At 47.1% G+C, this 24,880-nt stretch overlaps 1 protein-coding gene across 3 annotated transcripts in view; it reads left to right on the forward strand.

Annotated features, from left to right (window-relative positions):
- GLCE (glucuronic acid epimerase) overlaps nt 1–24,880 on the forward strand; it is a 59,335-nt gene that overhangs the window by 28,323 nt on the left and 6,132 nt on the right. For all 3 annotated transcript variants that reach the window (XM_035130651.2, XM_035130646.2, XM_035130649.2), the window contains 2 exons: nt 19,321–19,922; nt 24,081–24,326. In XM_035130651.2, the coding sequence (XP_034986542.2) occupies nt 19,334–19,922; nt 24,081–24,326 (835 nt within the window). In that variant the 5' untranslated portion in view covers nt 19,321–19,333. The remainder of the gene's footprint in view (nt 1–19,320; nt 19,923–24,080; nt 24,327–24,880) is intronic.

The following is a 24,880-nucleotide window of genomic DNA, read 5'->3' on the forward strand; positions in this document are numbered from 1 at the left end:
TGCCTGGTCCTCTTTTAAAACTGTCCAAATTGGTGGCCATTGCTGCCTCCTGCGGGAATGAGTCCCATAGTTTAACTGAGTTGCATGATTAAGTCCTTTCTTTTATCCTTTCTGAATCTTCAGCTTCACTGGATGTTTCTGATTTTTGGTGTTATTTGGGGGCGGGGGAACCTTGCCTTTCTCCACGCCGTGCATAATTTTACAAACTTCTGCCATGTCTCCTCTTCTCAAACTAACAAGTCCCAATCGCTGCAACCTTTCTTCGTCAGGTCCTTTAGGTCGCCCTTTTCTGAACTTCCTTCTCCTTCTGCATGCCTCCTGCCACAGAGATCTGCCTGTGGCTCTGCGGTTTGAGCCTCGCCCACAACAATCTGAGCTCCAAAGGGCTCGTTCTCAGCAAGTGGTTAAACTTTAAACTGCTAAATTTTAATGCTCCCAGATTCTTTTCAGCTGCACAGAGGAGCTGTTCCTACAAAGTCTGGGTGTGTCAGCGGGCTGGAGCTCAGCTTACTCCAAGTTTGGTGCACCTTGTCATGGTTGTGGTAATGTAGAGTTCATGACTAAATTCTCCTTTTAACCAGTTGGCAGTTGATCAAGACCCCCCCCCCCCTGTATGTGTGTGTCTGTGTCCCAACCCTTGCTTAATTTCATAGTTATTCCTGGAAGTAGTCCTTTGGCGTTTGCATAACTCCATGTGTGTCGCTGGTGGGCATATTTGCTAAACGGCAAGGCAAGCCTCTTACTAACTTTCTTAGCTGGAGGAGTTTTAATTAAAAGCTGCACACAGTGATGGATATGGTGCATGCACGATGGATAAACTCCTGTATAATTTCTGAGAAGTTTTTGGGCTCTCCTGCCAACAGGCGCATTTATAATTTCCCTCTTCCTTTCTTTTTTGCCCAAAGTAATATTTATGTGATCAAGATTATCGGATGGAGACGTCGTGTTGTCTGTTCCAGCACATATTTTTGGATGTATTTTTGTTAGGCTAATGATGCTCTTGCGGGGGACTATAGGCTTGTCTGTAGAGCGGTCGTTAGGCATTGGTTTCCGACACGCTTGCAATCCCCTCCAAGCTTGCAAATCGATGAGCACTAAATACAGTGCAACACTTTGCCTCCTCGGGGGGGGGGAAAGGGCAGCAGGCTTAGAAGTGATCAGGTTAGCTCTTTTTCTTTTTTGCCAGTAAGCAGTGGTAGTCAGGAGCAGGGTGCCAGTTGTTCTGGGAAGAGGCATCGTACTGTGAGCAAGTGTGTTGGCACAAGCTCTCGAGTTCTTCCTCCCCTCTGCATCATTTAATATAGATTATCCACAAGACAAATAAAACTGCCTTCTTTCGTTGACAGGAAACCTACCTTAGCTTGGCACTGATCTCTGCAGATGCAAGTGGGTGGGGCACGTCTGGATTTTGCTTTTTCTCCACCATTTTGCCAGTCCTAAGTTCAGTTCTCCATACTGCCACATCAGTTTGCATTAAAAAAAACTCACAAAAATTCATCGGTGCCAATTTTCCCAAGTAGAATTTCCCTATCAACATTTCAGTGCAAATTATCCTAATAAATTTTTTATATGCAGCTTTGCCTAATATTCACATTGTTGCACAGCAATTTCCACCCAACATTTCTGCATGTTATTTTCACTAATATTTGCATTTTGTGCACAGTTTTCCCCCCAATTTATTTGCATTTTTGAACTATATTGAATAAAAATTGAAAGTGTGAATTCTGAAGGATGGCAGTGTTTAGGGTTGCATAGTGATTCAGAAAATGTGAATGCAGACTGAATCTGTTTTTTTTCTCCCATCCCTACTTTGTAACAGAAGCATTCAGTGACAAATAGCACTCAATCTCTTTCAAGTAGAGTTCCTACAGGTGTCAGAGATGCTGGAGAAGGACCATACAGTAACTCAGAGCACCTGCTTTGCGTGCAGAATGTCCCCAGCGTCTCCAGGTAGGGCTGGGAGAGACCTTGCATAAAACTCCGGAGAGCTGCTGCCGGTCAGTGTAGACAACACTGAGCTAGATGGACTAGTGGCCTGACTCAGTAAAAAACAGCTTCCTGTCTTCTACATTAACCTTGGCACCTTAACCTATGTGAACTCTTGGCTACTGTGTCATTTACGGAATTTCTGTACTCACCCTTCAACAGTGTGTGTATTTTTGTAAAATGCCTCGGAAACAAACGATCATGATTTCATTGCAATGATTTAAAATGGTTAGGAGGTTGGGAAGGCACTCACACCAAAAAATTACAGCGGATGCCCATGCCTTTCTCCACCCTTGAGGTGTCTGGATACTCAGTGGTCATCCAGGAGTAACTGAATGCCTACCATCGGTTTCAGCACCTTGCCCTAAAATAGGCATCCCCAAACTTTGGCCCTCCAGATGTTTTGGACTACAATTCCCATCTTCCCCGACCACTGGTCCTATTAGCTAGGGATCATGGGAGTTGCAGGCCAAAACATCTGGAGGGCCGCAGTTTGGGGATGCCTGCCCTAAAAAGAGGATATTGGGATCCTCGCAAAATCTTCTGGGTCTAGAGATGGCTTTTTCAGGAATGGCCTCCCAGTGCCCCCTGTTTCAAGGTACCTGGGACCCCACTATCCCTCCCATTTTAGCAGAGACTCCTGGACCAGATCTTATCCCGCTCCACCCCTGCCCAGCGAAATAAAGCAAGCCACGATTTACAAGGTTCTTTATACTGGCTGTAAATATGTATTTAGAATTCTTAAACAGCTACAGTATTTTAAAAGATCTGCTGCCTGGCAAAGAGAGACGGCTCTTGGATGCTCTGCCTTATGGCTAATTTCTGGATGTATTGGCCTATAACGGATAGTGGTAATTATTTGCAAGTTCCAGCGGTATGAATTATAGCAGCTCTTTTTATTAAAATGACACTTCAGTCATGAAAAATAATCATTCCATTGCTGGTGGAAAATTTGGAACGCTTTTAATTGTTCCCGAAACCTCTGCGATTACTGCAGAAGCAAATCTCACCGTAATGTAAAAATCAATAAAAATAATGCAATTTGTATCTGAGCGGAGTGCTTTAAGAATTCTTGATGCGCAGAGCACTTACCCACGGGGCTCTGAATTAAGCGAAATCCATGGGCTTCGGAGGAAAAGGGGGCCTGAAATGTATCAATTCTTCCAGCAGTTCTCTTTCTCGTGCCTCTTCTCTTCCCCCCCAGCAAAAAAAAATACTTTCTTAAAAAAAACCTCCCAGAGTGCAAACAGTGTAAAGAAGTCTGCAGGAAGAGATAATTAAATGCATTGGTATGAAACGGTGGATTATTTTTCTTTTAAAAGATTGGCTTGCTTAGGCTTCGTAACCCTTCCTTCTCCAAAATCCTCACGGCGGGTAACAGTGCCTAAAAGAAGGTTTTAAAACATCAGATTTGAAAATTAACCAGACCATAATAACAAATTGACCGGGTGGTTTTAGCTCACCCGCTTAAAGTATTTTGGAGAGGATATTATGAATGCTTCTCCTACAGCCCTGTAATGTAGCCCAATATTATCCCCATCCTTCTGGGTGGCAGGAGGATGCAGTTGGGAGGCAAGCCTTGTTCAAATGACCACTCCTTCCCTCCAACCCGTATGGGGTGGGACACAAGATTGCCCCTATCAGTGCAATGTCAGAACGTGTATAGCTGCTTGTGTGTAGTTCCTCCCTATTTTCTGAAATTGTACCAAATGTGCAGGTGTTGTGAATGGGCCTGAAAGGTGCTGCCTTGCTTCCTTCTCTCCCCCGCCCCCTTTACCGACTACATGCAAGCAGTCCTTGGCTGCATCAATAGCAGTCTAGTGTCCAGATCAAGGGAAGTAATAGTTTCACTTTATTCTACCTTGATCGGACCGCATCTGGAATGCCGTGTCCAGTTTTGCGTGCCACAGTTTAAGAAGGATATTGACAAGCGGGAATGTGTGCAGAGAAGGCTCACCGGTTGGAGGCTTTTAAACAGAGATCGGCTGGTCATCTATCAGGGCTTTTTTAGTTGTGATTCCTGCATTGCAGGGGGTTGGACTAGATCATGCATAGGCAACCTTGGCTTTTCAGATGTTTTGGAACTACAACTCCCATGATCCCTGACTACTGGCCCTGTTAGCTAGGGATCATGGGAGTTGTAGTTCCAAAACGTCTGGAGAGCCAAGGTTGCCTATGGCTGGACTAGATTGACCTTTCTGGTCCCTTCTACTCAACAATCCTATGATTCTGTGCTTTGTCTCCTGGGCCACTCACAGGCTGCTGGTGGTGGGAAAGGGATCTCATTGTGATTTTATTGGTATAGCACACAGATGATTACAGGGAGTATCCAACAAAGTACAGCCGTACCTTGGTTCTCAAATGTAAACCATTCCGGAGGTCCGTTCAACTTCCAAAACATTCAAAAACCAAGGTGCGGCTTCTGATTGGCTGCAGGAGCTTCCTGCATTCAAGCAGAAGCTGCGTCGGACGTTCGACTTCCGAAAAACGTTCAAAAACCAGAACACTTACCTCCGGGTTTTCGGCATTCAAGAACCAAAGTCTGACTGTACCTCTGTTAGCACAAACATTTCTGTTTATGTTGCTGCCTCTCCTCTCCCTGTGTGCCCCTCCTCAGATTTGTTGGTGGGACAACCTAGAACAGATTTTGAGGTTGTGCAGCAAGAGAGAACGGGGCATTCCTTTGTGTTAACAGAACTACTTCTGTGGGATCCTGCCCTTCTTAATCTCCACTTTATTATTTTATTACTTAATGCATTGATATCCCACCACTGTCTCCAAGGAGCTCAAGGCTATGTGCATGGTTCTCCCCCTCCTCATTTAATCCCTAAGACAACCCTGTGATGTCGGTCGAATGAGAGGTAATGAATGACCCAGGGTCACCCAGTGAGCTTTGGAGCTGAGGGGGGATTTGAACCCTGGTCTGTCCCAGGTCTTAGTCCAGTCCTCTAATTGCTACAACACAGTGACTCTCACGCTTGCACAGCCGTGGGTGAGGAGGTACTGTGCCTTGGTGGCAGAGTACAGTACAGGATTTGCACAGAGAATGTTCCAGGCTAAAATGTCTACATTGCTAGCAGGGGAAGACTTTGCTCAAGACCCTGGGAGAGAGCAGATGCTGTTCTGACACAGGAGGGATTTGCATATGAAAGGTCTGAAGCTTGCTCCGCAGCATCTCCAGGTAGACCTGCCAAAGTCCCTTTTCTTAAACCCTGAGAGTGGCCGCCACTCAGTGTACACAGTACTGAGCTAGGTGAACAGAGATTCAGTAGAAGGCAGCTTCATCTGAATGTCATTTTTCAGCGGACTTCAGAGGGGCCCTTAACGCTGGACCAGCTGCTCTTCAAGGAGTTTGTCTCCCCATCTCTCTCCAATGGGCAATGGAAATTGCCACAATGGAGGTGACTCCACCCTGTAGTTTACGGTACTCATTCTTAGGAGGCTTCTGTAACCTCAGACACGGGGCTGGTTATTGATTGCTTTTGATGCTGTCTCTCCCTCTCCCCCCCCCCACCTCAAATGCAGCAGGACGTGCTGCAGTATCACAGCTGAGCATCTTTTGAGCAGCCTGTAAACAAGCCTTTTGTTTCCAGAGATTTCCAGGCAACTTCAAGGTTAAGATATTGAGCTGCTTAAGTAACTCCCACACATTCGATAAATGCCACCTGTGTAATATTCCTGGAGGCAGGCTGGAACCTCCAGTAACGTATTCATTCCCCTTCCTTTCTGTTTAAGTGACAGCTGTCATTGCAGGGTGTGTGTGCCCATCCCAAGCAAGCCCATGATGCGTTGAGGTTACCTGAGGCCACAATGCTATTCCCCCACCCCCACCCATCGTAGCGGCTGGCTGTTGCTCCTTGAGTAATTCTTGGCGCTTTGGCAGCTGCTGCACAGAGAATGTAGTGGCCTTATTGTTTGCAAGTGACTAGATCCCCATGGAGGTGTTTAGAGCATGGGGTGAACTTAATCAGAATGTAAGGAGAGCCCTGCTGGGTCAGGTCAGTATCCCATCTAGTCCAGCATCCTGTTCTCATACTGGCCCACCAGATGCCCCAATGGGAAGCCCATAAGCAGGATTCGTGCACAAGAGCCCTCTCCCCTCCTTTTGGTTTCCAGCAACTGGTATTCAGGGGCGCTGCTGCCTCCAGCTGTGGAGGCAGAGCATAGCCATCCTGGCTAGTAGCCATTGATTTGCCTTCTCCCCCCTGAATTTATCCAATCCTCTTTCAGAGCCATCCAAGTTGGTGGCCACTGTGTGAGTGAGTTCCATCATTTAACTCTATGCTACGTGAAGGGTTTTCTCTTTTGTATTATTATCTGTCCTGAATCTTCAAACATTCAGCTTCATTGGATATCCACGAGTTCCAGCGTTAAGAGAGGAGAATAACTTTCTCTGTGCAGTGCATATTTTTAATAGATTTCTTGCATGTTGCCTCTTGCCCTTTTCTCTCATGCAAAAACTCCCCAACGCTGCAACCTTTCTTCACAGGGAAGTTGCTCCACCCCCTTGGTCGTGTTGGCTGCCCTTTCCTGAGCCTTTTCCAACTCGACAATATCCTTTTTCTGAGGTATGGCAAAAGGAATTTCTTCCCATCAGCTGTTGTTTAGATAAACCTGGAATGAAGCCAGCCTTGCCCCTTGCTGAAGAGGAACATACACCAATGTGTAATGCCCTCGAAATGCTTTGATTTACCATTCCTGTTACCCCAGCTGCCCTATGGGTTGGGGGGCTTGAATCTGAGCTCCCTCAATGGGCCATTTTGGCAGGCGAATGGAACACCCCACTCCTCAGTCACGTGATGTCATGACGACGCCCCCTTAGGTTCCACCTTGAAAGGCAGGTGGTATGGTATACGTTGAAGAAAGCACAGCTTTATAAATAGGAATAATAGGTGCAGCTTTGCACCCCTTGGAGGGCAGTTAATGAGGTTTACCAAGGCGGCTGTTTGGGGACTTGCGCCTGGTCTATAAATAGGGGTGCAGCGAAGCTGACGAAACAGCGCTAAGGTCTTTCATTCTGTTGCAGAGACTTCCTTCATCAATCTCTGAAGCAACAATGTGGTGCTTTGCCGGCTTCAAGGGGGCCTTGTAATGCATTTGCAAGCAGCTGGCAGAGTTTGGCGTTCTTGTTTGTGCCATTAGCAAAAGGGGGTGGGGGGCTTAATAGTCTAATCCATCTGGAGAGCAAGTAGATTTATTAGGCTCCACACTAAATGGGCTCATAATTACGACAGCCATTTCCGCTCACTCCCATTTCCCCCACCCCCCAGTACAGGAACCAACATGGTTCAGAATCCCAAAACAAGGAGAAAATTGTACATACTGTAATCTGCCATTTTGACAAGGATTAGAACCTCCAGCCACTTTTTATATGATTTGGCTTTTTTTTATGACATATACAATGGAGCCATCATTTTCAAGACGGCCCTGGAAAATCTGGAACCATATTTGCTAGCCAGATAACACTGATACCGTGTTTCTCCTAAAATAAGACGTGCCTCTAAAATAAGCCATGGCACGATCTTTTACAAGCAAAAAAATATAAGACATCCCCCGAAAATAAGACGTCTTGGGGGGGGGGGTACCTACCAGACCCAGCAGGAGCTGGCAAACGCAGCAGCGCGCCCCGCGCCGCGCCCCAGCCCAGCGGGAGCCCCAGCACAGCGACGCACCGAGCTCCGGCTGAACGGGCCCCAGGACCTGGCAGCGGGCGGTGCGCGAAGCCGCAGCAGCCGGCAGGAGCCGGCAGCAGCCCCAGTCGCGCCGCGCCGCACTGCGTCAAGCCCAGGGCCCCAGCAGTGGGCTCAGCGGGCAGCGCGCGAAGCTGCAACAGCCGGCAGGAGCCGGCAGCAGCCCCAGCCGCGCCGCGTCAAGCCCAGGGCCCCAGCAGTGGGCTCAGCGGGCGGCGCGCGAAGTCGCAGCTGCCGGCAAGAGCCGGCAGCAGCCCCAGTCGCACCGCGCCGCGCCGCGTCAAGCCCAGGGACTCAGCAGTGGGCTCAGCGGGCGGCGCGCGAAGCAGCCGGCAGCAGCCGGCAGCAGCCCCAGTCGCGCCGCACCGCGCCGCACCGCGCCGCACCGCGTCAAGCCCAGGGTCCCAGCTGTGGGCTCAGCGGGCGGCGCGCGAAGCCGCAACAGCCGGCAGGAGCCGGCAGCAGCCCCAGCCGCGCCGCGTCAAGCCCAGGGACCCAGCAGTGGGCTCAGCGGGCGGCGCGCGAAGCCGCAGCAGCCGGCAGGAGCCGGCAGCAGCCCCAGTCGCGCCGCACCGCACCGCGCCGCGCCGCACCGCGTCAAGCCCAGGGTCCCAGCTGTGGGCTCAGCGGGCGGCGCGCGAAGTCGCAGCAGCTGGCAAGAGCCGGCAGCAGCCCCAGTCGCGCCGCGCCGCGTCAAGCCCAGGGACCCAGCAGTGGGCTCAGCGGGCGGCGCGCGAAGTCGCAGCAGCTGGCAGGAGCCGGCAGCAGCCCCAGTCGCGCCGCACCGCGCCGCGTCAAGCCCAGGGACCCAGCAGTGGGCTCAGCGGGCGGCGCAAGAAAGCCCCGTACCATACTTACCGGTAACAATGCTGTACCATGCTTAATAAAAAATAAGACATCCCCCGAAAATAAGCCGCGATGTGTTTTTTTATAGGAAAAATAAATATAAGACGTGTCTTATTTTAGGAGAAACACGGTACGCTTTACTTGAACTTTATTCTTTTAACCCATGTGCAACTGTACTCATTCTGTGTGCTTACAGTTTTGTTTTTCACCTTTTAATTTTCACCTGTTGTTATCCCTGTCCTCTTCTGTTTTCTATACGTTATAAAACAAAATAAGAAAAACTCGCAACATAAATAAATAAATCTCACAGCATGTTAGATAGGCAGCTACTGAGTTCTAATAAAGGAGTCTCCCATTTGTCTGAATACATTGTGCCTCTGTCTGCACAGAGGTCCAGTTTTTTGAGCTGGGGTAGCTGTTGGGCACCCCCGTTTTGCACTTTGTGTTTCTCAAGGTGGCTGGATTCTAGCTGTGGTGGTTTAGAATTGTTCACGTTCAGTTTTAGCAATAGCTCAAACCACCCCTTGAGATCTAGACTCTGGGAAAAGAGCATTTCAATAGCATTGCAGATTAAAAAAAATTTTTTTTTAAGATGCCTCAGACAGGAGTTGGCAACATTTCACTGGCCCTGAATTTATACACCTCGGGCCTAATGTCTGTTGCAGTGCAATCTTAGTGCAGTGTTAATGTGTCCCATGCTGGCTCTGCGTGTGTGTGTGAATGAATGAATGGGCTCGAAATGGGCATTCGGCAGAGTGCTTTGACAGAGCAGGTGGAGGTTTGCCAAAGGAGCAAAATGGGTCTACCTGGGAGGAGGGAATTTTTCGCTGTGGAACAAGGTTGGGCAGTTTTGCATCTTATGCAGGGGCTCCATTCCCAGGGTTTTGCATATATGTAAAAATTTGCATATATGTAAAAATTTGTGTAATCAAACCACCCCTGGGCAAGCATCCCTCGCCTTCCAGAGCCAGCCACTGAGTGGGCCTTGCCCCCCCCCAGCAAGGCAGAGAGTTTAAAAGCTCTTTTTTTGTGTGCACTGGGTGTTGTTGTTGTTGTTGTTTAGTCGTGACCAACTTTTCGTGCACTGGGTAGCCCTGGCACAAAAATAGCTTTTAAGCTTTCTGCCTTGCTTGCATTTAACTTGCAGAATTTCAGCCAGCCTTCCACCACATATGGTTGAAAGTACACGAGTTAAATGCATGTTAGAGGCGATCGTACTGTACTCTTTATTTCTGGCAAAGCAGTCTCAGTTCAGTCTTAGATCTATGGTCTCGTTTGCCAAACTTCTGCCGCCCAGATGTTTAGGAGTACAACTCCTAGCAGCGCCAGCATCAACGGAGTGTGCTGGCTGGGGCGGGGGGGCTGATGAGAGTTGCAGTTCAAAACATCTGGAGGGCACCGGGTTGGGAAAGTGGCATGATTCAGTTCAGTTTTCTGAGGTTAGTCCTTCCACACTGAGTGCCAGGCACACCAGCCCGGGTCACATTTCTCTTCCTGCAGCCCCTTCTGTGCCCATCAGTCCGCCCCCTCCAAGCTTGCAAAAAGAGACCAGATTATTCAGAAGGAGAGGAGGGTGAACAGAATCACCAGGGACTGATCAAGATCAGCTTGAGTTGCTCCTCTTGGGTTTTCTAGTACAGTATTTAGCAGAAGGGTTTAGAGAAAGCCAAGATTTTTCTGACAAATCGGCATCTGACTTTAGGAAGCTGCGTGTATGGCTAGGTCACCAGCAACAAAGTCTGGGTACTTGGGAAAAAATAAAAAATGAAGCCCACACTCGCCTGCTGCTTGTTGATAACTTGTGATGTAGGGACTCAGTATTGAAATTCACAATGATTTCTATTAAGGGGGGAAATTCAATATTTGGTAGAGATCTGCTGATGTTTCACTTTTAAATTAGGTGCTCGAAGGGACCTCTTGCTAACGACTGCGTTGGATTGCCATCACAAAATCGCAGAACCATTCCTGGGCACTCTGTCATTCTGCTAAACAACTTATGGGTGTTTCTTTCAAATGCTACACAGATGGAATATGGCTAACAGCCGTAATTAAATAGTAAATCTGTTCTAAAGAGTCAGGCAGCACAGAAAGCCTCTACGTAGATTCAATTATCGTAACACTGTTCATTTGTATTTGTATGGTATTATAACTTTTTTTCTTCCTCCACTGCACAAAGAAAATCAGTGCATTGTTTAAAATTCTGCTCTGGGTCTTTATCAAGTCAAGATGCATTTAAAATGCTAGCTGCATAAAGATTAAAAGGCAGATTAATTGTAAATAAGCCATTAATTAGGCATTTGCATTCAAATCAGCGTTTTTTCCTTTGCAGAGAGAAACAGCTGAACACTATTTGGATATTTTAATGCCGCGGGAGTTCATGCGAAATCATTACATAATCTTGCCTCCTTTCTCAAGCTCTGGGCCAAGCTGCCCCAAGACACTTTGGTACCTGAGCAGGACCCCAAAATAGTGCCCCCCTCCCTACCAGGGAAGAAGGAGGCAGGGAAGAGCTACCTCAGGAAAAGGGGACAGAAAAATCTGCTGCTGGGGGCATTGGTCTCACCTTGTCTCAAGGGTGGGTTGGTCCTTGCCCCGGGGCACTGCTTCCAGTTAGTGTGAACCAGGGTGGGGAATGTTTGGCCTGCCTGATGCTGAATTACAATTCCTATCAGCCACACCAAATGTGGCCAGGGATGATGGGTTTTGTAATACAGCAACCCCCGGGAAGTCAAAGATTTCCCATAGAATCATAGAGTTGGAAGAGACCACAAGGGCCATCCAGTCCAACCCCCTGCCAAGCAGGAAACACCATCAAAGCATTCCTGACAGATGGCTGTCAAGCCTCTGCTTAAAGACCTCCAAAGAAGGAGACTCCACCACACTCCTTGGCAGCAAATTCCACTGTCGAACAGCTCTTACTGTCAGGAAGTTCTTCCTAATGTTTAGGTGGAATCTTCTTTCTTGTAGTTTGAATCCATTGTTCCGTGTCCGCTTCTCTGGAGCAGCAGAAAACAACCTTTCTCCCTCCTCTATATGGCATCCTTTAATATATTTGAACATGGCTATCATATCACCCCTTAACCTTCTCTTCTCCAGGCTAAACATACCCAGCTCCCTAAGCCGTTCCTCATAAGGCATCATTTCCAGGCCTTTGACCATTTTGGTTGCCCTCCCCTGGATACGTTCCAGCTTGTCAGTATCCTTCTTGAACTGTGGTGCCCAGAACTGGTCACAGTATTCCAGGTGAGGTCTGACCAGAGCGGAATACAGTGGTACTATTACTTCCCTTGATCGAGATGCTATACTCCTATTGATGCAGCCCAGAATTGCATTGGCTTTTTTAGCTGCTGCATCACACTGTTGACTCATGTCAAGTTTGTGGTCTACCAAGACTCCTAGATCCTTTTCACATGTCAAGCCAGGTGTCACCCATCCTGTATTTGTGCCTTTTATTTATTTTTTGCCCAAGTGTAGTACTTGGGCACTACCACCCCTGGTGTAGACAGTTCTACTGAGCTAGCATTTCTTTATTGTGTTTATATCCCACCATTTCCTCCAAGGAGCTCAAGGGTGGTGTACAAGGTCCCCCCACTTCTCATTTAATCCCCACAACAACCCTGTGAGGTAGGTTGAGATAGCAGTGACCAACCCGAGATCGATCACATGATGAGCTTCGTAGCCAAGTGGGGATTAGAACCCTGATCTCCCCAAGTCCTGGTGCAGCCCTCTAATCATGATGCTGCATTGGCTCTTTATGGGGAGACACACACACACACACACACACACACACACACACACACACAGGAAAAGCACAGGGAGGGAAGAGGGAAATTGCAAACTCAGATGCCAATTCTTGAAATGACCAGCTGGCACAGTTCAGGGGTGGGAAATGCCTGATGGAGCTGGGCTTTCTGCAGAGCTGATGGTAGGAGCCCTGCATTGTGGTGCTTCCAAAATCCAGTTGCAAATAACTTGGGAGCATTTCTAGGTGCTGGTGTAAAATGAGTCCCTTTCTGTACAGTGGTACCTCGGGTTACAGACGCTTCAGGTTACAGACTCCACTAACCCAGAAATAGTACCTCAGGTTAAGAACTTCACTTCAGCATCAGAACAGAAATTTCGCGGCGGTGGCACAGTGGCAGCAGGAGGCCCCATTAGCTAAAGTGGTACCTCAGGTTAAGAACTGTTTCAGGTTAAGAACGGACCTCCAGAACGAATTAAGTTTTTAACTCGAGGTACCACTGTACTCGTTTTTTGTTTAAATCATCCATGCATGTGCGAGTTGCTTGGCGAATCCCTTAATACTCAGGCTTGCTGAGAGCAGTGCAGATAGTGGGAAGATGAGGAAGGAAACGCTGCTTTGGACAGACCCTCCAAGTGCCAATCTCCTGTTCCTGGGGCTTATAAAAACACTGCTTCTGCATGTATCTCTCCTTTGCCAAGCCCCCGGCTTGGTGGCCTCTGTGTTCATTTCCAAGCCAGATTAGACTGGCCCAGATTCTGGAGAGTAAACAAGGGCCTTATCTAGGTGTAGCAGAAATCCCTGATCTTTATGTTTAAAGGCTGGTTTTTCCCCCTCCCTGCATCCAAAAGAACATTGTGGTGAGGTGCCTGCAGAAACGTAGACTCTTTTGGCTGTTCATTTTGGAAACATGTTTTAATGTCTCCCTTTATTTTTAGTCTTGAGAAGCTGCTCTGGTGTTTTGCATCACCTGAATTGCCTCCAGTGGATCACTGATAGGTGATGAGGGGAGTGGAATCTTTTTGCCCAATCTGTATAGCCCACTGTGATCTGTAGGGGAGCAGAAGAGTTTTACAAGGCGGAGTGCATCTAACATTCATTCTACTCACAGTAAGTCTATTGAAATTAACTGATCTACAGGTGAAACTCGGAAAATTAGAATATCGTCAAAAAGTGCATTTATTTCAGTAACACAACTTAAAAGGTGAAACCAATATATGAGATAGATGCATGACATGCAAAGCAAGAAATGTCAAGCCTTTATTTGTTGTAATTATTTGTTGTTAGGCGGGTCAATTATAAATGGAATGTAATTAATGAAATGTAATAGCGATGTCCAGTGAGAGCTGGACCATAAAGAAGGTTGATTGCCGAAGGATTGATGTTTTTGAATTATGGTGCTAGAGGAGACTCTTGAGAGTCTCATGGACTGCAAGAAGATCAAACCTATCCATTCTTAAGGAAATCAGCCCTGAGTGCTCACTGGAAGGACAGATCCTGAAGCTGAGGCTCCAATACTTTGGCCACCTTATGAAAAGAGAAGACTCCCTGGAAAAGACCCTGATGATGCTGGGAAAGATTAATGGCACAAGGAGAAGGTGACGACAGAGGACAAAATGGTTGGACAGTGTTTTCAAAGCTACCAACATGAGTTTGACCAAACTGCGGGAGGCAGTGGAAGACAGGAGTGCCTGACGTGCTCTGGTCCATGGGGTCACGAAGAGTCGGACATGACAACAACAAAATAGCGATGTTTATTTTTGTTTATTTTGTATTATTGTATCTATTTGTTTTATTACTGTGGAATTTCCAAAAGAAAGCATTTGTAAAAATTAAAAGAAAAATAAAAAATAATAAGATGCATTACTGAAATAAATGCACTTTTCAATGATATTCTAATTTTACGAGTTTCACCTGTAAGTTAGAAGCGAGACCCCGTCAGCATGTAACACCTCTGCTCAGAGATCTGAACTAGTTACCTGTTTGCTACCAACCCATGTTCAGGGTGTTATTATTAGTATACAAAGCCCTTAACTTGGAGCCGAGATCTCCTTACCCCAGACAGGCTCACTTGACCACTCTGATAAAGGCAACTGTCACTGTTCCAGGTACCTCATAATATTGGTTCCTCATTTGTAAGAAACCAATCTTGTTACTGGGGCAGTGCAAAGACCTTGGAACTCCCTGCTTGCTGACATCAAACAAGTGTCTTCATTGCACACTTTCAGGAAAAGCAACTACCGGTACCCGGAGTCTGCAAGTTGATTTTGAAAATGGAGGCACTGGTTCAGCTATAACCAGGCACATCGCCCAAAGGCCAACATCTCCTTTTCTAAGTTAATTTCTGGTAAATTCAGCATTAAAAAACCCAAAACCCTTGCACAGCTTTTGCTGACTAAACACCTTTGCCTACAATTCTGGCATGGCTGTGACATACACACAACCTGGTGATGAACTTATAAATTCAGCAAGCTCGCTCTCTGTCTGTGATATATGCTAAGGAGAGCAATTGCCTCTTTCTTTGAAGTGCTAATGTAATTCTGACAGTGGCCGCACATTGTACAAGCTGTTCACCATCTCATTTGCCATTAAGGATGCAGGTGAATGAGCCTTAAAAAAGAAAGGGGAAAAGCAGGGTGAATTGTCACTGGCGTGGGTGGGATGGTGGCAATAAGCCTGGAGTTGTTGGATCTGGAACTAGATGAGAGCAGAAAGCCAGCTGCAGCAGTGAAACACGGAGGTGTGGCAGGGGCTCCTCTCCCTACCTGTGCCGAGTGCCCCTGCGTTGTAGCAGCCTTGTACCTGCAGACTGCTGGTCCATTGACTAGTGTCTCCTACTCTGAAGGGCAGCACCTGTCCTGCATTTCAGACAGGAAGTATTTCCCAGCTGAACCTTGAGATGCTGGAAGCTGAACCTGGGACCTTGTGCATGCAGAGCAGATGCCCAGTGATGACCCTTCCTGCCGAAGGAGTCCTAGTTCATCTCCTTCTTGTTGTTCATGTATATAGCACCATCTGTGCACATTACTCTGTACACAACTGGAATAAGACATTCTGTCCTAAAGGTCATGCAGTCTGCATAAGAAACTAAGAAGAACCTGCTGGATCAGGCCAATGGCCCATCTAGGCCAGCATCATGTTCTCGCAGGGGCCAACCAGGTGCCTCAATGGGAAGTCTGCAAGCCCTCTCTCCTCCTGTGGTTTCCAGCAACTGGCATTCAAAAGCATTTATGGCTCCAACTGTGGAGGCATAATGTAGCCATCAGTAGCCCCCTCTGCCATTTGTATAACCCTCTTTTAAAGCCATCTAGCTTGGTGGCCATCACTGCCTCTTGTGGGAGTGAGTTCCATAGGTTAGCTACATGCTGTGTGAAGATGGGCTTTCTTTTTTATCTGTCTTGAACCTTCCAACATGCAGCTTCATTGGATGCTTCCACCGGTTTCTATGTCTAAAACAGTTGATCTTGAGTTCTAGGGAAATGCACTGGCCACAGAACCGTAGAGATGGAAGGGACCATGAGGGTCATCTAGCCCAACCCCCTGCGATGCAGAAATCTTTTCCCCCAACGTGGGTCTCAAACCCACAGCCCTGAGATTAAGAGTCTTATGCTTTATCGACTGAGTTAACCATGCTGTCAGTGCATTCTGGGTTTTTTCTTCTTGATTAAAGACTGCTAATGCCTGGAACGTATTAGGATAGCCTTGCCTGGCTGGTGGGAATTATAGTCCAAAACATATGGAGGGCACCAGGTTGGGGAAACCTGCTCAGAACCCTTCCAGGCTCCTCCAGGAAACCTAGAAGTCATATTTCTTATTCCTTGAGTGTCTGAATTTTTTTTTTATATGTGAGCATACAGTCACATGAATGTGGAAGGACATCCATTGCCCTTATATATTATACATTAAAAGAGAAGACTCTGAAAGTGCTATTCTGATGCCTGTCTCTCTGAGTGCTTTCCCTGTTCCTTCAGTTCTTCATCTGTGTTTACACTGCAAGGGTCTTAACTTATTTAGGGGTGGAGCGAAGCCAGTGGAGAAACAGTGGGCTGTTTGTTGCCTGCGTGTAGCTGTTTCCTGCAAACAGAATAGTTAAAGAGGATCTGTTCCTCCTCCTCCTCCCTTGAGCACCACACCACACACCTCCAAACAAGAACATTTCTCATCTCTCTTCAGCAGTCATCACAGCTGGATGCTGGAAAACAAACAAAATCCCAGAAGCCCGGGCCTCTAAGTGGGATAAGTAACAAAAAACAACAACTCAAGCAGTCTTCAATATTTTAAAAGCAAGCCCTGGGAAAGAAAGAGCAGGGCGGGGGAGAGAGAGGGAGAACAGGCCAACTCTAATGGAGAAATCATGAGGGAATCAACTTAGGGAAGCTTTGTCAAAGTTTTTTCTGCTTCCCGTCTCTCTCTTTTTATCTTCTCATGTGAGCAACGAGGTTATAGAGAATTGCACTCAAGGCAAGATGTGTCGTAAAAGGCACATAACGATATATAGAAATCTGACAGTGCTCTCTCCTATAATGTAGCTCATGTAACTAAATTCAAAATGTGTTTTATATTTTCTTTTCCTTCTCTGGAGGTGGGATGAGAGACAGCAGCAAATTTTTGAGTGTTTTTAATTTTGCAGAAAATGTGTTTATTCTTGTTGGCATTTCCATAAGTGTGAAATTGGTGGTTTTTGTTGTTGTTTAAAGAATTAGATGTACCCTGTATTCTTCAACAATATGGGACGTTTTCCTTGTTAAGACAGTTAAGTGTGAAAAGGCCGGGTGGGAGCCAACAAAGTGTGGAATTGTGAAATGAATGAAGGGTAAACCAAGGTCCCATCAACTTGAGGCTGGCAAGATGTTACCTGTCCAATGGGGGCAGGTATATATCTACTGATGTCATAGCCCGAACTTCTCCTCTTCCTTTGAGGGGAAAGGATAGCATGTAGATGGTCACTTTCATCACTTTCTGTCTTGGGTAGCAGGTGGTATCAAACCTGGCTTCAGTGTCCTAGCTGAGACAGTGTAGAGTAGTGGTTAGAACCCAAAGTAGGTGGTACTGCCCCCTGGCCCTGGCAGGCAGTGGGATTAGGGGGCAGTAAGAGGCAAGGGGATGGCAGCACACAGACACAGAGGGGGGGGGGAGAGCGCAAATTATGCAATAGCCAGCTTGCCTGAAGCAGTGCATTTTCTTCCAACACCTCCTTCGTCACCCTTTCCAAAATAGCTTGCCAAGTTGTGTCCCAAGTACATATTTTATAGCTTGTGTTGAGTTGATGATGTCCAATTGAACCTTATTTGATACCACCTGCTACCTATTTAAGTCTCTAGTGCCTGCACTGAGACAGGCCAAATGGGTCAAGTGGGGAGATTTAGTTGTCGGCATGGCAGAGCTCAAACAAGGCTCCGTCCAGAGGGGCTCTGGTTCCTTTCTCAACTCAAGGCCACCAGCACAAGAGTCCCTCTTGACCTGCCCAGCATCCTTGGTGTGAATTGGCAAAAGCACAAGCCAGCTAAGTCCCCTCTCCCCCCCCAGATGACTGCGAAAACTCAAGGCTGGAGAAACTATTTTCATTGCGGGAATGGCATTGAGGACAATGGCGTTTCTGTCCAAGCAGCCTTCTTGTTTGCCAAAGAGAGGGAGCTTTTCTGGGCATGCTATCGTTTGGTTCAGCCAGTTACGGTGTGTATCGGTGCTTTTCAAATTCCCTGTGCTTGAGGAACCTTTTCTGCCTTGATGTGCCTGCCATGTTTGTTTGCCATGGAACATCTGTGCATTTCTCTTCCGCCGATAGCCAGCTGTGCTATAGCCTTTTTAGAGTCTTGTAATGAGACCTGGGAGAGACCAGGGTTCAAATCCCTACTCGGCCACGGAGCTCACTAGGTGACCGTGGGCCATTCATTCACTCTAGCGCTAACCTACCTCGCAGGGTTGTTGTGATGATAATTGGGGGGGGGGCTATGTACACCACTTTGTGTTCCTTGGAGGAAAAGTGGGGTATAAATGCAGTAAATAAATACTGAATTTAGGGTCAGGTTCTAGGCTTCATGGACTACTTGTGCAGAAAACTGGACACATACACACTCATGCATCCCTAGTACAACTCCAGCTCACTTTGCAAGGGAAGTTGGGTAACAGCAAGCTGCCTCTTTCCTAGATAAGCTTCCCTAATAAATTTCCTGTTAGGAGCATAATAAGTGCCCTGTTAGATCAGGCCAACAGCCCATCTAGTCCAGCATCCTGCTCTCACAGTGGCCACTCAGATGCCCATGCGAAACTTGCAAAAAGGACTTGAGTTGTTTCCAGCAACTGGTATTCAGACGTTTTGCTGCCTCTGGCTGTGGAGGGTAGGACATCGTGGTTAGCAGTTGCTGATAGGCCTCTTCTCCTCCATGAATTTGCCTATTCCTTTATCAAAGCCATCCGAGTGGGTGGTCACCCCTGTCTCCTGCAGGAACACTATGTGATAGCTCTCTTGGTTAGAGCGTGGTGCACATAACGCCAAGGTTGTGGGTTCAATCCCCGTATGGGACAGCTGCATATTCGGGTTGGGACTAGATGGTCCGCAGGGTCCCTTCCAACTCTATGATTCTGTGAATCTGTGGAGGAGCAAGTTCCATAGTTTTAGTTACACACTGTAGCTCTGTTGTCCCTCTCCTTCAAAACGTTCAAAGTAAGTGACCTTATATGTACTGGCTGTGGCTCCCCTTTGTCCTTACCAAATATCGGGGAGGTGTCTAGGTCCCCGTTGGCAAGTCCTCAGAATGTAGGGTTGCCATATTTCAAAAAGTAAAATTCCTGACACTTGCAGAATTTGTTGAAAACATCAAAATTGTTGAGCTTTTTTTTTGAAAACCTACCCCCCAAATAGTAGGTTTTAAGCTGTTTCCGCTGCTTTTTCCATCATGTTGCCAAATACCTGGGTTTTCCCTGACATTTTGCTGGTTCGACAAAATTCCCCCCAAAGCCATTTTTGAACCTCAAAACCAGGACATGTCTGGAGTTTTCCTGACACATGGCAAGCCTATCGGAATGAAACCTCTGACCCTTCTTTCTTTGTTTCAGGTATGGTGTGAATATGCGCTGCTTGGCGACCCGGGTCAACTATAAGACTTTGATCGTCATCTGCGTTCTGTTCACCCTGGTCACAGTCCTGCTGTGGAATAGATGCTCCAGCAACAGGGCAGCCCCACCCTTCCTGCGTAGCCCTAGCAGCGCCTTCCGAGCGGACGGACCGGAGAAGCGAGTGGCCGCTTCGGAGAGCAACAAGGATGTGAACGGCCTGGCCAAGCAGCAGCAGCAGCAGAGCGAAGAGGCCTCCCCACAAGAGCAGCAGAAGGCACCCCCTGTGGTCGGGGGCTTCCATGGGAACAAGGCACTGGGGCTGAAGTACGAGGAGATCGACTGCCTGATCAACGATGAGCACACCATCAAAGGCAGGAGGGAAGGGAATGAGGTCTTCCTGCCCTTCTCCTGGGTGGAGAAGTACTTTGAGGTCTACGGGAAGGTTGCCCAGTACGATGGGTACGACAGATTTGAGTTCTCCCACAGCTACTCCAAAGTGTACGCGCAGAGGGCGCCTTACCACCCGGATGGCGTCTTCATGTCTTTCGAGGGCTACAATGTGGAGGTCCGGGACAGAGTGAAGTGCATCAGTGGCGTTGAAGGTGGGTCTTTTATTGCTCTTCTTCTTTGCAGGGTGGGGGGGAGGGGAGCTTGTGGCCCTATAGATGTTGGACTGCAATTTCCATCATTCTTGATGATTGGCTCTGCTGGCTGGGGCTTATGAGCGATACTACACGGTTACTCCACAGTTACTACATAGTTACTACATATCTGTGAGTAGTAGAACCTGACATTTCAGGACATGATTCAACTCGGCCAAAAAAATTCACATGGTTCCGATTATGTTGCTTTTCTGAAAACAAGCAAACAAAACAGATAATATCTATCTTTCCTATTACCTAATAGCATTCCTAGACGATAAAGCCTATCTTGTGCTTTAGTAAATTGTTTTAAATCATTTTCCAAATCTGTTGCCTTTAGGGGGGATGTCTTAAGATCCTCTTTCATCAGGTCCTTTTCAATGTAGCCTGTTATCTGTCCTGCTTATTATTATGAATCTCCTTTTGCTTACATGTCTCAAGGCAATTTGCAGACATATCTTAGGGACCTGGGAAGCTGCCTTGTACTGAGCCCAGACCATTGGTGCTCTTAGCTCAGTATGGCCTACACTGACTGGCAGCGGCTCTCCAGGGTTTAAGGGTTCTCTTTCCGCCCTACTTGGAAATGCCAGCAAGAACTGAACATGGGGTTTTCTGCAGGCAAAGCAGATGCTCCTATCACTAAGCCAGGGTTATTACCAGTAACATAAAATGATGCTGAAAATAGGTTTAAAAACTACACAGAATGAACACCTGATCTTAAAAAGCTTGTTGAATCAAAAAGTTTTCACTTCCCCCCCCTCCTAGAAATTAGAGATAGAGGGTGCCTGTTATATCTCATTAAGTGTATAGCTAATAGATAGGATTTTACACCGGGAACCTCTTAGAAGCTAGCTTGGCAATTAAGTAGTACTGTATATAGTTTTATTATTATCAATATTAATGTATATAGCCATAAATAACTAAAGAGCAAACTTTTCCAATAAAAAAATTAAAAATTCCTGGCCTGGTTGCCTGCAGGAGATTTCTTATTCACCCCAGGCGACTACTTGCAAGCCTGGTCTGGTGGGATCACTTCTTCAGCGGAGAGCCTCTCCTGTCAAGTAGATTGGAAGGCAGTGAAAGAGTTCATTTTAGGTTTCCTCCTGTCTCATTCCCGCAATGTCATTGTGTTGTCTGGTGTCCTGTGACCTGGAGAATTTAATCATGTCATCTTTCTAAATTAACAGCTGCAAGCGAAGCTTTTATAGCAGGCGTAGGGCTGGTGCCTCTCTCCCGGATCCCGAGGCCTGCGCCTCTCGTAGAGACCCCTCTTCATTAATAAGCAAAGCATCTTTTAGCATTTGAGATATTACATAGCGCTCTTTAAATAGTTCCCCTGGCGCTTTTGCCCTTCAGGCAAACACATCCATCAAGTGACTATCACAGACACTTATCGGCATTATGAAGTGCGGATGATACGTGGAAATGCATTTTCTTTAATTTTGTTTCGGTAATCTTTCTGTCACGCTCGGTTTGAGACATAACCGCTCTCCAAGCTAGACGCTGCTGTGTTAAGGGGAGAAGCCATTGTTAGGCCTAAGCCTGCAAGCGGGTCCAGCTGGTGGAGCTGACAGTGGGTGACACTAGATCTGCCTTGAGGGGAAAGGTCTTCGTTCCTCTGCAGTAGACCACCTGCTCTGCATGCAGAAGGTCCCAGGTTCAGCCCTGGCAGCATCTCCAGGTGGGGCTGGGGAGAGACTCTTGCCTGAAATCCTGGAGTGCTGCTGCTGGTCAGTGTAGACAATACAAAGCTGGATGAACTAATGGCAACAGAAGGGTAAATTGTGTGGGGTTGACTCCTGAGTAGGCCTAGAATCATAGAATCATAGAGTTGGAAGAGACCACAAGGGCCATCCAGTCCAACCCCCTGCCAAGCAGGAAACGGCATCAAAGCATTCCTGACAGATGGCTGTCAAGCCTCCGCTTAAAGACCTCCAAAGAAGGAGACTCCGCCACACTCCTTGGCAGCAAATTCCACTGTCGAACAGCTCTTACTGTCGGGAAGTTCTGTCTTGCTGTTTTGGGTTCCAGATTAATTGGCACTCACTTGCTATTTTATCAAGCAAGCTGGGCAGGATTCTTCCCACCGGACTATATTTTATTGTTTATTGCATTTCTATCCCACCTTTTTTCCAGAGATACAATTTAAATAAAAGGACACATTCTACTCATGTAAAAACACCAGGCAGGCCCCACAAATAACCCAGAGATGCATTTTAAAGAAAAAGACACATTCTACTCATGCAAAAACATGCTGATTCCTGGACCGTCAGCGGGCCGGATATAGAAGGCGATTGGGCTGCATCCGGCCCCCGGGCCTTAGTTTGGGGACCCCTGGTCTAGTGGAGTGGTGGTGGTGGTAGGATTCTCTAGGGGACCACTCAGAGGCAAGGGGGTGGCGGTGTGTGTGTGTGTGTGTGTGTGTGTGTGTGTGCTGGAGGTGTAATTGTCAACAAAATGTGAAAATCTGGTATCACCGGATCCAGCTCATCAGTTTTGTTGAATTAATTAAACTAAATGGTTTTAATTGGTTACAGGTAGGTAGCCGTGTTGGTCTGGATCGAAGTAAAATAAAAAAATTCCTTCAGTAGCACCTTAAAGACCAACTAAGTTTTTATTTTGGTATGAGCTTTCGTGTGCATGCACACTTCTTCAGATACCAAAATAAAAACTTAGTTGGTCTTTAAGGTGCTACTGAAGGAATTTTTTTATTTTGGTATCTGAAGAAGTGTGCATGCACACGAAAGCTCATACCAAAATAAAAACTTAGTTGGTCTTTAAGGTGCTACTGAAGGAATTTTTTTATTTGGTTTTAATTGGATTTTGAATAAATGTGCAATTAATTGTGGGTTGTGCAGACCTCTATTCTGAGTAGTGCTTTTTATAGAGTAGGGTAGGGGGGCACAAAGGATGGGTTTATGGAACCAAGTGGCCTGAGAAAATTGGGAACCACTTTGAAAGAGGGGAAATAAATGGGAGGCAGGACTAAATCTCAGGATCAACAGAATCCCACATGTTTTTAGTTGGTAGCCTTCAATGGGGCTTATTCCCAGGAAAGTTTGTACAGAACTGCCCAGTTCTTGGGTGCAGTTCTATATTTGTGGATCGTGGAAACCACTGCTCTGAATTAAGATTTAAGTAGGGTGAGGGGCACTGGGGATTAGAGCTGGGCGATATATTGGTAAATTGTCTGAAACCGGTATGGCGTTCAGGTCGCGATGTATTCCCAGCTCAGATTGCCTGCAGACAGCCAAAGGCGCAGGCAGGCAGACGGAGGAAGAAGCAGCCGAGACACATTCCAGAACATTGTGATAGATCAGCATACCGTGGTATTTAGCTGCTGATATATCACAGTGTTGAAAACCAGATATCACTGGCCCTACTGGGGATGAGTTTATGGAGCCGATTGTGGGAATGTTAGGGATGTGGATTAGGATATATTATTAGATAGATCCTATCCAAGCTTGTGTTAGCAAGCTTCCAATATCAGCAGAGTGACATTCCCCTTTTGTGCGCAGCAAAGCATGTGCGTTAGGTTCGCTAGAACCTCTATAACAATATTACACTCCCTGGCAAAAGTCCCCTTTGTCCCTCTTAAAAGATATACACAACACAGTGTTTATAAAATAAGATAGAGTTTACTTACAGTTTCATCCTGAGTTACAGCATAATCTCAGAAAGGCAGGCTTGTTTAGAAAAGTTACAAATATATACATGTGGAGACTACTTGCTAAAGTAAGGCTCCATTTGGTCTCACTCTTGGCTGCAGGCCAAGAGGGAGAACCATCCTATCTGTAGATTCTCTGAAGATGTGTCCTCATCGAAGGAGGAAGTAGCTAAGAGAGCAAGTGATTGCAGGCTAGGGGCTTAAATCCCAGCTAATCTCATCTGCATATCAGGAGGGGACAGGAACTGACCTGTAGTCAGGTGTCCCTCCAGGTGAGTTCCTGTTAGTGGACACTCTAGGAACTGTTGTGACTTGTCTGCCCCAGTGTTCCATCCCACACCGAAGGGGTGGTGGCCCAAAAAACATTGGGAGCCACAGGGTTAGTCTGACCCCACAGGGCTCTTCTGCTGTCCTCACATTCATATGCTGTGTCTTCTGCCCCCGTGTCACAGGCGTGCCGCTCTCGACGCAGTGGGGGCCGCAGGGCTACTTCTACCCCATCCAGATTGCCCAATATGGGCTCAGCCATTACAGCAAGAACCTGACGGAGAAGCCTCCTCACGTGGAGGTGTACGAGACGGGCGAGGAGAAGGACCAAAACAGCCACACTGCGGACTGGACGGTACCCAAAGGCAGCTCTGTCACGACGGTGCTGGACAAGTCCAGGTTCACAAACGTCAAGGAATTTGTTGTCCCAGGTGGGTCAGTTCAAAGGGAGGCGGTAGGTCTGGCTGGATCCTGCAGGGCTTTTCTTACATTCCCGTCACATAGGGTGTGGCTTTATATAAATACACACAATCACTTCTCCTTTATCCCATTTCTTTTCATGCTGAAAGGTGTGTGCGGGGGAAAACATCCCCCCCCCACCCAGAAAATTAATGATTATATGCAACATTTCTTCTCTTTCCCCCACACCTAGAAAATTAATGATTATATGCAACATTTCTTCTCTTTCCCCCACCCCCCACCACCCCCGGTTTGCTTTGTATGAAGACAGCCTCATTAATAGGGGCATAATGTATTTCCCCCAACTAATCAATAGCCATTAGAATTAATGAGTCCATTACTTTAAAAGGCAACGAAGTAATTTTGGTCAGCGCCTTAGGCTGGGGTCTCTAAGGCGAAAGCTGTAAAAGTCTCCCCTGGTGGTGTATCCAGGAAGGCTAGATCTCTAAGGTGTGCTCCTCTCCCGCTTCATCAGCCGCGGAGTAATCCTTGGGCTTCCCAGAGGCCAGTGTGGGAGCAGGATGCT

The sequence above is a fragment of the Zootoca vivipara genome, chromosome 14 (assembly GCF_963506605.1).
Source record: "Zootoca vivipara chromosome 14, rZooViv1.1, whole genome shotgun sequence".
Lineage (NCBI taxonomy): Eukaryota > Metazoa > Chordata > Lepidosauria > Squamata > Lacertidae > Zootoca > Zootoca vivipara.